The 12,640-nt window shown below is 36.7% G+C and overlaps 1 protein-coding gene across 2 annotated transcripts; it reads right to left on the reverse strand.

Moving 5' to 3' along the window:
• Positions 1-3,305: 3,305 nt before the first annotated feature.
• On the reverse strand, positions 3,306-9,740 carry r3hdm4 (R3H domain containing 4). Of its 2 annotated transcripts, XM_053513933.1 has the most exons (8): positions 9,472-9,729; positions 7,282-7,436; positions 6,898-7,016; positions 6,703-6,820; positions 6,358-6,443; positions 6,185-6,270; positions 6,039-6,094; positions 3,306-5,844 (listed from the first exon to the last, which is right to left on the reverse strand). In XM_053513933.1, the coding sequence occupies exons 1-8, from the start codon at positions 9,516-9,518 to the stop codon at positions 5,741-5,743; spliced, it is 771 nt and encodes a 256-aa protein (XP_053369908.1). In that variant the 5' UTR covers positions 9,519-9,729; the 3' UTR covers positions 3,306-5,740. The 2 variants fall into 2 exon arrangements, with proteins under 2 accessions (XP_053369908.1, XP_053369907.1); XM_053513932.1 differs by having other exon boundaries at positions 3,306-6,094; positions 9,472-9,740.
• Between the last annotated feature and the right edge of the window lie 2,900 nt (positions 9,741-12,640).

A 12,640-nucleotide genomic window follows, 5' to 3' on the forward strand; every position in this document is an offset into this window, starting at 1 on the left:
TAAAAGCGCCGCCATGTCTCTGTGATGTCTCTATAAAACCCGAGCGCGCGCTCGTTTGAGCTGCAGCAAAGGGCACGAGAGCAAAAGTGTGGATGCGAATCGAATCTTTTTAACGAATCGAAACACTTTGTTCGATTCCACAAATGACTCCTTGGAGTTACAGGGTTGTTCGATTAACTAATAGAGCCCCCAGTGTTATACTACATGTAACATTATAAAATTAGTATTACAGTGCATTTCTCTTATCATTTATTTTTAATAAATAATATTAAATCATTTTTTCATCATTAAATCAAATAAATGGAATTGTTTATGGAATTCCACAAGATGGTGGAAACATTTCTGTTCCATGTTAACATTATTGCATCATGCAGTTCCTGCAGATTGGTTTAGTGGTTAGCACCTCTAAGGTTCCGATTCGATTCCCTCCTCAGGTCTGTGTTTGCATGTCCTCCCCGTGCTTGGTGGGTTTCCTCCTGGTACTCTGGTTTTCCCCCACGGTCCAAAGACTACTTGGCATTTCCGAATTGTGTAACATGTGCCTGAACATGTGAGAGGGTGTATATGTGTGCCCGGTGATGAAATGACACCCCATCCAGGGTGTTCCCCCATCTCAAGCCCTAAGTCTCCCGGTATAGGCTCCAGGCCCCCCGTGACCCTGTATACAGGATAAAGCGATATAGATGATGGCGACAATAGATTCCATAAGATGTTGGAAACACTCCTGGTCTGTGTTGATATGATTGCATTATGCAGTTCCAGCTGGGGTTTTTTTTTTTTTCAGATGCACTTTTAATGGGTTTTATTTGGATTCAGAACTAGTGACTGGGAAGACCACTAATACACAATCAACTTACTGACATGTCACACTTTTGCTTTGTGACATGGTGCATTATCATGCTGGGAGGAACCATTAGAAGATGATAAAAAGATGTCTGTATAGTACTGTATGTCAGCAACATTACTTAAATGGGAAATTGCATTAGAACAGTGATTAACTGGTTTTGGTATAATGGGTCCAGAGTGTGGCAAGACAACCTTTCTCACATCATTACAATTGAAGTGTTCACACAATCAGGTTGAATCCATAGACTCGAGTTATTGTTGTCAAATTCCGATCCTACTATCCGTGTACCTCAGCCGAAATCAAGATTCATCAGACCAGGCTATGTTTTTTTACAGTCATGTAACAACTTTCCCTTTTGTTGAGCCAGTGCACACTGTAGTCTCAGCCCATCCACCTTAAATTTTGATGTGTGCATTGAGATGCTTTTCTGCTCACCATACATTATTTGTACAGAATGGTTATCTGAGTTACTGTAGCCTTTCTATCAGCTCAGTCCGGCCATTGTCTGTTGACCTACCTTATCTAGTGTGTTTTCCCAAAGTAGTGTTTTTTCTTTATTGCACCATTTTAAATGAATTCTACAGGCTGTTGTGTGTGAAATTTCCATTGAGTCACTTAAACCATAAGAGCCATCCGAAACTGATAGTTTAGCAGGGAGAGAGAGCAGATTGACCACACCGTCTCGAGAGAAGGAATGGTATATACTCAAAAGTGGAGTACTGTATATTGTGTTTCACTGTCCCTAATGTTACATAAGCAGGAGTGAAAAGATGCGTTTGGCTGACATTACTCATCTCAGATTCAAATGTAGCTACACACAATCATTCATGGCTTGCACAATGGTCATATAAATATGTAATCATCATAAGTCATTTTCTATTTGTCGCACATCTAACGCTGCACACTTAAGCATCCTGTGGTTAACAGTGAATGATGCTAAATACCTCTTTATACAGTGGGGTCCAAATGTCTGAGCACTCTAGCCAAAATGCTTTTATTTGAAACTCATTTTTAATTCAACATTAGAATTTTCATTATAAATGAATGACAACACCATGAGTGAAAGATATCTTTGAAATATTTACATGTATTTTGAAGTTTCCTAGAACTGTATTTGGTTTATATCAGTGTGCACTTGAGCTGGCATGAACTCCACTGAACCACTTTTATATCGAATCCATCAGCTTTGTGTCTGAACTCATGCTTCAAAAAAAGATTAGACATGAGAAAGGAAATCAGAGCTTGTACACAAAGCTGTCAAAATTACAACTGCTCACATTTAAATAGGGACCTAGAAATAGTGCATGCTGTTGAATATTAAATATTATTAACATTGTACATTACCTTTCTTTTTTAAGGTAGTTTGGCCTTCCATGGAATTTTGTCCAGATAAACTCATACTAACTTGAAACAGTGACAGCTGAAAAGGAATTTATATAACATATTTAACATCATAGGTAGCACATGATAGTCTTTGTCTTCCTTGGTTGGTACCGGTCACCTTGATGGGAGAGTGCTCTAACAATGAGGGGTGGGAGTTAGCCCCTAAATTGTGGAGAAAAATCGACAAAAAGAGCTTGTGCCATTGACAAATTGGCAAAAATGTCCCTTTGTGAAGTAACCAATATCCCCCACATGTTGGCACTTACAACAGCCAACATGTGGATCATTATAACCATATCAAAGATCATCAGTATATTCAAAATGACAACAAAGCTTTACTTGTGATCAACAGTGGGCTGTAGGAGAGGCTACAGTAGCGAGTTATTTTACCCGACTGTGGAGCTTTGCTTCCTGTACTGCCACCAAGCTCATTAAGTTTCCTTGACTTTGTTTATTCAATGGATTAAAATGTTTTTTGAAAAAGGAAAAAAATCATTTATACATTTACTTTGTTAAATGACAATTAAAAAATTGAATGCGTTGATTATTAGCCTTAGTATGCCATATATTATATCTGTTCCTGTGAATGAGTTACTATATAAATAACATCTTTAGAAAAATGAGCACAATAATAATAATAAAGTTCTAATTTGCCTTACAGCTGGCACCAGACATCCTCTAACCAGTTTGATTTGAGTATTCAACAGTGCTGTGGTTTAAAAGATCACTGCTCTGTTCAAAATCCTGAAAAGTTTTAAAGATAAAAAAATGAAAATGGCAAAGCAAATGAATTAAATATTTTACATTGTACAACCTACACTTTTTTTTAAGGAGTGAAACAAATCAAAACATAAAAATTGGATGGACAAATAATCTAGATTCATGCTACATAGATGTATAATATCTATGTTTTGCAGCTCAATAATATTTTTTCTAATTACAGTATCAGTAAAACTCTGATATCTTTGTCTATTACAATTCTAGCTCAGTAATAAATCATTAAAAGACGTTTTAACTTAAATGGCATGACCCAGTTACCGTGAGTGTAAATAACCATTACACAACATATTCAACATAACATTTACAGAGTATTTATTCAAATGTAGCTACACACAATCATTCATGGCTTGCACAATGGTCATATAAATATGTAATCATCATAACAAGTCATTTTCTATTTGTCGCACATCTAACGCTGCACACTTAAGCATCCTGTGGTTAACAGTGAATGATGCTAAATACCTCTTTATACAGTGGGGTCCAAATGTCTGAGCACTCTAGCCAAAATGCTTTTATTTGAAACTCATTTTTAATTCAACATTAGAATTTTCATTATAAATGAATGACAACACCATGAGTGAAAGATATCTTTGAAATATTTACATGTATTTTGAGGTTTCCTAGAACTGTATTTGGTTTAATGACAGTGTGCACTTGAGCTGGCATAAACTCCACTGAACCACTTTTATATCGAATCCATCAGCTTTGTGTCTGAACTGATGCTTCAAAAAAAGATTAGACATGAGAAAGGAAATCAGAGCTTGTACACAAAGCTGTCAAAATTACAACTGCTCACATTTAAATAGGGACCTAGAAATAGTGCATGTTGTTGAATATTAAATATTATTAACATTGTACATTACCTTTCTTTTTTAAGGTAATTTGGCCTTTCATGGAATTTTGTCTGGATAAACCCATACTAACTTAAAACAGTGACAGCTGAAAAGGAATTTATATAACATATTTAACATCATAGCTAAGCCTAGCCATTCTCCAACTTCATAAGAACACTTAAGGCGATAACACAAAATGGTAAGTCGGACTATTAGAAGTCAGCGACAATTTGCATTTCCAAATTATACAAGATTCATTATTTTTTTCCCCTCAGTATAAAAAAAAACTTTTTAATGTGTTCTCAGACCTTCAGATCCCACTGTATACCTTATACACACCCACAATAACAATATCAGACAAGTATAGATATTCTACAAAGGGCCCACAGCCTATCACTTGCATCTAAAGAAAAATACAAAAAATTGGCTTCATGTGAATAAAAAAAGTGTTCAATGTGTACAGAAATCCACAATCATAATTTGATGCCTGAGCAAATAAGCAACCACATACATGTACATTTTGGTTTGCAACACCAACACCCTGACTGATCAGGTCTGTCCAGATTCTTTTTGTTGTTGTTTTTTCTCACAATGTAAACCTCAGCAAACTTTTGTCTATAAATGTACAGTATGACATGAAAAAAAAAAAACACATTGCTGACAAATTGGCATTCATATGTAAGGCATAGTTGTAAGTGCAAGTTGGTTTGGCTTTTGGCAATTTCATGACAGAGTGACAGGGCAAAGAGCATTAAAGAGTAATGCAGGCCTATTGACGTCACACGGATGTGCCTAGAAGGCTTTGTTTACTTTAAGTATAGCATCACTGACATCCACTGTTATCAGAACCAAACAGAGACCTGATATTCTGTATTGTAAACTGTTGTGTAAAATGATGAGGGATCTTTACAGTGACTACAATGAAAATGTTAAAAGTATAAAGCACAATATACGGCAGAGTTTTTAATTATGGACACGTCAACACTGTCACTACTGTACATTACTGTATAGTAATAATAGGGTTAAAATTAAATTATTAAAGCATTAAAAATGGCAGTTATCTTTCACCTGTACAGTGGGTGAGGAAATAAAACTGCAAGTCTTACCGATATTATGCTAATATTATCGATCGTTCTCTTATCCTCTAACAATAAGCAAAACCAAGCCAAAAGAAGTTTCTACATCTTCCATGTTTACAGCCTCAGTCACATGTACATACTGTTTGCTAGACCATTATATTTAAAACCGGAAAAAGATCTCTACGTTAATCACAATTAGTTTTAACCATACCCTTGATACGGCCTTGAGAAAGCAGAAGGATATTTCATTATGCTAAAATCCATCTGCTGTTTCACTGTTGTAGAAAGATACATTTTAGGATGCTAGCAGCAAAGCATTGCTATTTTTTTTGTTCAAGTTTTAATCATGCAAAATTTACAAAAAAGTTCATAAGCCAGAATTTACAAGCCATCTTTGTACCTAAATAGGATGAAAAGGACAAAAAAAAGTTTTTTTTTTTTAAAGCATCATGAAAATCAGGATCATAATTCCATTAACCTGTAAATCCAGTATGATTTTTTGTGTGATTTTTGGTAATAAAAAATCTAACACTTAAACTTACTGGTAGCACCTACTGTTTAAAAGCCCTTTTTTGACAAAACAGTACAACTTCCAGGAGAATATTCTTAATTTCTACTGTATTTCGTTTGTGCTTGATTTAGGGGCTAAAGTTTAAAGTCCAAGTAGCTAGTGCATGGACCTATTAAATAACAAAGTGACACTCTCTAAAACAAAGCCTTACTTTTTTTGGACCAGGAACACAGACTGTTTATTTAAAGCTGCTTCTATGGTTTATAGTGGCCAATTTTGGTGGCAGTGCGAGAATACCGTCCTTCTCTCAGCTCCTCTGCTCCAAATAAGCCGAGAGCAATGGAGAAGGAGGGAGGAACTCCTCTTGCTTGTTCACAACTTTTGTCTGTCGCATCCCGTTACAGTCGGTACCTGCGATAGAAGATGTGTTAGTAGAAAATCGTGCATGGTCACATGAATAGACTGGATCTTTGCGTATATGATGGGAGAAGATGGTCATAGCGAAGCTCTTAGTGGTAAGCTAAACCATAGAGCTCTGTAGTTCCAGAATATAAGTTTCCTCAGTGGAAAGATGGCTAGTGTGAGAAAAACACACATCGACTTACTAGCTGAAGCAAGGTCCATGTACTGGCAAATGGCATGAAGCAACAGTCTCTCAAAACTGGTGATATAAACAAATTACGAGTATTAATGAAAAAAATATATACAAAAACTATTCCTGGCCATTATTTCCGATATATGGATAACATACCTGTTGCTAAGTTTGGCGACGTATATAGATTGTGGGTGAGCTTCAAAAAAGCTCAGCAGGTCACTCTCCAGAAGCTCCAGTGTCGTCTTTAACAGGACAGATTAAAATGATATATGATTAAAATAGATTTTTTTGTACACTATAATTTCCAGAACAGTCTCTCTCTCTCTCACCTTGGGGATATGTTTGCGCTTCAATGTTGCACGCAACTTCCGATCAATTCTTTGAAAGCATTCCTGAGCATTGAAGGCAGGGTTCACTGATGGAAAAAATGTGAATTAATTGCTGATTACCATGATAAATAATTTTTAAAAAATTATATGAGCACACAGATATTAACTCTTGCACTCATCCAAACAAAGGTTAGGCACCATGTTCAAGTCAATTATTAAAATCTTCTAGTCTAGCAAGAAAAAAAAAACTCTAGGTTTGTACTCTGTAAAAAAAAAAAAAAAAAAAAAAAAAAAAACTCTGTAGGTTTATTCATGTAGATAGGTGAGGAGCGAGTTGAGCCTCACACTCTCTCTGGTCTTTTGGAGCCTTGCTAGCGTTACTCTGTCTTGTTGTGTCCTCATCCAGCAGGGCCAACATTTTCTCCTGCTCCTCTCCAGAGCGGTTCATGAAGTCACTCCAGTACTGAGAGAGATGAGGAAAGTCTATTTTAAATGCACTATAACATATTTAATTTGAATCACTGGAACAGGTTGCTGTACCTCCACATAGTTTTCATTGGTGCATGCTTCGGTGAAAATAGTCGGCGCGGCCGTCTCTTGTGCTTCAGTCTCATTTTTGGTACACTCATCCCTCTCCAGGAGATTATCCAGGTAGCGAGCTATTTTTTTTCATTGACAAAAAAAAATTGAAAAAAGAAAATTTAAACTATGTACCATCTCAAGATCATTTTTAGCTTTACCCTTTAATAGGGCGCAGAACATCTAGGTTAATCATCTGAAACATTTCAGGACGAATAATCAGATTGTTCTTGTTAAGCCAGTGAGTGAGGCATGTCATACATGCTTGCTCGGATGCATAGATACTCCAAACCAAATGAGATTTTTGAAAAAAAAAAAAAAAAAAAATTTTTAAATAGGACTTACTGTTCTCCTGTCGTCTTAAACTTTTTTTCCCCTTGGCTCTGGGAGTAAGGTCAGAGTTGCGTATGGCCTGGCTTATAAAAAACTGCTTCCTCTTGGCTGGAGACACTCGTTTAGCAGGAGAGCTAGGCAGTGAGGAGCAGCGCTCTTCTAGCAGGCTAAAAACAAAAGAAAGTCTAGAATTAATGACTAAATTATTAAGTCTGCCTACCAAGTAGTAAAATTCATCAAGTAAAGCTACCTTGTATGTGAACTGTAAAGTTAATTAAAACGTTTCACAAATAAAACTGGGAGCATTGCATTGTTTTTTTCAACAGTTTACAGGATGTAAGGCAAAGAAAATACAAAAAAATAAATATGACAGATAGTTTCATCCATAGCGTTTATTTTTGGTATTTAACATTTCTTCAAAAAAATAAAAATTTAATTTTATATATATATATATATATATATATATATATATATATATATACACACACACATACATATATATATATTTATCTATCTATTTATTTTTTAAGAAAACACAGCCATCAAACAAGTGGAAATCCAGAGGCAGCATATACTACGAGGGGCGATCAAGTCGGACCAGGACTTGTGCTAAACTTTCTCATGAATTAAGGTGCAAAACCGATCGATATTTACAGAAGACTTTAAGTACAGTATGGTGATGAGACTCTTAGCCGCATTAAAACGGTCGGTGGATGATGATACCATGTTAAGGTGGCTCACAGCCCAATGCAGTTGTTCTCGTGAACAATTGGTCGCCTAATCTTTGAAAGTAGATGGATAACTTGTCGCTAACTTGTGGAAGAGATGCATCCACGCCATTTAAACATGTTTGGGCCATTAAATGAGTTCCTGTGAGGCCAAGGGAGGCCAAGCAGACAGTCCAATAATTTCTCTGGTGTACTAAGAAACCTTTCTACCCTGATGGTGTCCAACCACTAGTGAAATGCTTGAATACATGCACTAGTTTAGAAGAGGAGTTTATATAGAGAAATAATGAGTTTTTTATTCTCTCAATAGGGTAGTTCTGATAATCTGCACAATCAAAAGTTCCGGTTTGACTTGGACGCACCTCGTATTTTTGACCTAATCAGGTCAAACTGTTGCGGGCCTTCTTCAATAAATATTAGTTAAATCTCCTTACAGAAAGCTTAATCATATGAGTTTCACCGTTGATGAACACTAAAAAAAGATTGTTTTTGAGGTGTTAAAGCGTCCACCCTATAGTCCTTACTTCGCTCCATCAGACTTTTCCCCTGAAAGAAGCCCTACGAGGACGAAAGTTCACTTTCTATGCAGTGCATTCATGCTCACAGCTCAGCCCAACATATTTTTAATGAGGGAATAAGGAACAGACATGTATTGAAAGTATTAAAATGAAAAGAGATTATGTCAAAAAAGTATGTATTTACATTATCAAAAACCTGTAAATTTTTTTTTACTTACCCTCATAAGTCTTAATTTATGTGCAACATGAATTCTGAAGCATTTCTGAGTAAAAGTTAAAAGAAAAAAATAATAATCTCCTTGCTTTGTACAGTAACCTACATTTTGTCCTGGTTGTGATCACCAGAGCCAGGGCGGCTATCAGGGTGTACATTTAGCACAAGGCTCAGAATAGACCTTGATTTATAATTTTTATATTTAGTTTTTAAGGGTTTTAAATGAGCTCTGAGTGTATATCTGATCAGAATACCTGAGGACACCAACATGACATCTGAGAACTGTCAGTTATAAAGCAGCTGGGTCAGAGGGAAACGCCTTGTACTGGCTTCCTGACGACTCTCAAGACTTCTAATCATGAATTTAGCATTTAACATAATAAACAAACAGTCTGGGTTCTGTAGCTGTAGAGGTAGCATTACTTAATCCTATGCATCTTTAATTGTCATACTAACCTGTCACAAATAAAAACATACCCAAGAACTAGCTCAGCAGCTAACTTGGCTGCTTTTTTGTGTAGAATGGCGTTAATTTCCACAGAACATTATTATTATTATTATTATTAATTTAAAACCTAAGGCTTAACTACACAAATAATATATAAAAAACAACATTAAGACGCCTCAATAACCTAACCACTAAGCTTGTTTACTGCCAGCCCAGCTAGCGTCTGCTAAGTGCTAGCCATCTTGTTATCAACAACAAGGTCAAGTTAAATTTATTATAAACCGAGTTACTTACATTATATCGTGTTCTTCATTACTGGCGTTACTATTAAGCACAACCATCTCGAAAGACACAATTAAATGTGATAAAAATGATGTAGAAATGTCTGAGTCCTGCAGGCGGACGCTGCCTCGGAGGCTAACTAGCTGCTTAAAACACACAACAGCCCACAAGGTTGCCAGATGAGACAGAATGCAGCCTCTGATAAAGCACTCTAGACATTATTGTGCAGAATAACAGAACACAGTTATGAGAGTAAAAACTCCCCTTATTTCTCTATATAATCCCCAGATACATTAATCCACACATTCCAGCGTTTTCTACCATCAAAGTAAAAAGGTTTCTCTTGAGACCTGATCAGACTGCCTGATTCACCTCACGTCTGAAACACTGGCCTCCCAGGAACTCCAGAGCCAGGGCTGCTATCAGGGTGTACATTTAGCACAAGGCTCAGAATAGACCTTGATTTATAATTTAAGTACATATTTAGTTTTTAAGGTGTTTAAATGAGCACTGAGTGTTTATCTGATCAGAATACCTGAGGACACCAACATGACATCTGAGAACTGTCAGTAATAAAGCAGCTGGGTCAGCGGGAAACGCCTTGACCTGGTTTCCTGACGACTCTCAAGACTTCTAATCATGAATTTAGCATTTAACATAATAAACAAAAAGTCTGGGTTCTGTAGCTGTAGAGGTAGCATTACTTTAATTGTCATACTAACCTGTCACAAATACAGCTGATTTACCTCATGTCTGAAACACTGGCCTCCCAGGAACTCCTTTTAATGGCCAAACATGTGGAAATCTCTTGAAATCTCCTGAATCTCTTGATTTTAGGAGAAATCAAGTGATTTCAGGATGTGGCGATAACTCCCACCCGAGTTTCTGTGATGTGCAAGTGGTGTTGGTAAATGATTGTGTCTACAGTTCCTCCAAGACAGATGCGTCTCATCCGCAAGTTGGAGACAAGATATCTGTAGATTTTCAAGGACCAGGTGTTCCACTCGTTGAATGTTCACAGGAACGACTGGAGGTGGCGAAGACCCATTTTGGCTCTGGATCGTTATTCAGCTTCTTTTTCTCTCTTTGCACAATTTCAAATGTTTTACTGTGCCTAAATCTTATCACCATACTGTGCTTAAAGGCTTCTGGAAATGTAAATCGGTTTTACACCTTTATACATGAGAAATTTCATCACAAGTCCCGTTTTGACTTGAACGCCCTTTGACCATTTCATTAGACTCAGCTACTTTGTTAGTCAGGTTCAGAGTCAGACACTATCGATAATTTATTCATTTATAGTTTGTGTTAATTATTATTTTCCTCTTCTAATGCATTTCTGGCTGAAAAACCCAATCACTAGAGGACATCTTTCACAGTTGGTAGTGGCTACACTAGTTGTAAATGAGTATGTGGACATCCAGCGTGTATTCCCACTTTTCTACACATTCTTCCCTAGAACTTTCTTTACATTTTGAATCTCTTTCAACAATTCCTGATCATCAGACATATCCTTGTCTAGTCTTGCAAAAAGAGTCTTGATCACTGACCTCTTGTGTTCCAGACGATTAGACCCTCAAGTCTGGGTAGTCGGTCTGGGTGGGTTTACGATAAACCTACGTGTTGAGAGAACCATCATCACATACAATAAATGTCCAAGAAGGGGAGTTGTCTATACTGCTCTTCTTCTATTGTGGTCAGGATAGTGTCCTCAGGATGGTGAATGTACGGTATTATCCATGTAAAAGACCACATGCTGGAGATCTCATTATTGCATGATGGATTTGCTGATAGTACACACAAACACACAAATAGTTACTAAGACACACTAAGCACTAATGCACAAGTTGGATTCTTCAGCAGGGATTGCAGACTGTTTTGAACTCAATACCACAGTGCCACACACATGTTACAGTGTCAGTACTGTGATCAGAATAGTCTACAACTCTAATCATATCTGCTCGTGATCGTTCCTTACACCTAGTTAGATATTCTACTCTTGTTTCTGCACTTGCTGGCTTTTTAGATACAATCATTTAATTAAATTAACCTTTGGATAAGAGAAATAATTTTTTTTACATCATCTCCTTGCTTTTCAAAACAATCTGTCAACAATCTTCCGCATTCCCTCATTAATAAATGTTTTAGGCTGAGCCATGAATGCACCGCTGTCTTCACTTCTTCATCAGAAGTGAATCTTCATTCTCGTACGGTTGCTTTCAAACAGATGAAAATCCAATAGCGCAAGATCAGGACTGTAGGGATACTTGATAACTACAAAACAAATGGTTGACAGTGTGGGCAGACGTTTAGGCTTCAGCTCTTCAATAAACGTCTCACTGCAACAAGCACTGTAAGTTGTTGAACCGTTTTCCGAAAAAACGAATCACCGCACGCTGCTCTTCTTTTGTTCAAATGATAAGTGGGGCATTCATTTTTGGGGCATCCATTCTCAATTACAGATGAACTGACGGTAACATGTTTACACCTGCACAGCAGTGACTAGGGAGACCTTATATGAATATACAGTAATAGTATAGGGATATAAATTTGTTCACCTCCATCAGGAAAAATACTAAATATTAAAATAAAACATACAATTGAATGGCTTCATTTTGAAAATTCCTTACAGTCATAGAATCCTGTACAACAAAAAAAAAGTCTTGTTACACATTTTTTCTCAACTTTTATATTTCAATCACTGACATTCACAATATCTTGTGTAGGAAATGTATTCTAAACCAAACTCACCTTTCAGCTTTAAGACAAAGAACAAATCTGATTCTATAACAAAGCAAAACTTTCAGAGGGAACATTGCAATTGAACATCATGTACATTACCCCATATCTCTAAAATACAAACAGAGAGCACACAAATTGCACAGTGTGCTGAAGTGCTTTCAGGAGAAACATTAAATTGTCTTGAAATACTGGCTCACAGAGAGAAAGATTGAAAAAAAAAGAACATGAGCAGGGTCACAGTGACCATGTCAATGGCAGGGAAAATTGCTCAGTGGTTAGGCGTGGGCTTGAAGTGATTGCCACATAACTGCCATTGTCAGTCTGACCCAATCTTTACTCCATTGCCAATCTTACTTAAAAACAAACATGATTTCCTTCCCATGACTACATCTCGGTCATGCCTGCAACATATATTTTAGTGTTCCTCGGGTTCTAACAC

This window comes from Clarias gariepinus, chromosome 15 (assembly GCF_024256425.1).
Source record: "Clarias gariepinus isolate MV-2021 ecotype Netherlands chromosome 15, CGAR_prim_01v2, whole genome shotgun sequence".
NCBI lineage: Eukaryota > Metazoa > Chordata > Actinopteri > Siluriformes > Clariidae > Clarias > Clarias gariepinus.

Excerpts from the sequence above, each read along its gene's own strand:
- r3hdm4 (XM_053513932.1), bottom strand. The coding sequence starts at position 9,518 with ATGGTTGTGCTTAATAGTAACGCCAGTAATGAAGAACACGATATAAT. Across the intron at positions 7,017-7,281 it reads TTTAAGACGACAGGAGAACA|CTCGCTACCTGGATAATCTC; the intron begins GTAAGTCCTATT and ends GAAAAAAAATAG. Across the intron at positions 6,271-6,357 it reads AGCGCAAACATATCCCCAAG|ACGACACTGGAGCTTCTGGA; the intron begins GTGAGAGAGAGA and ends GTCCTGTTAAAG.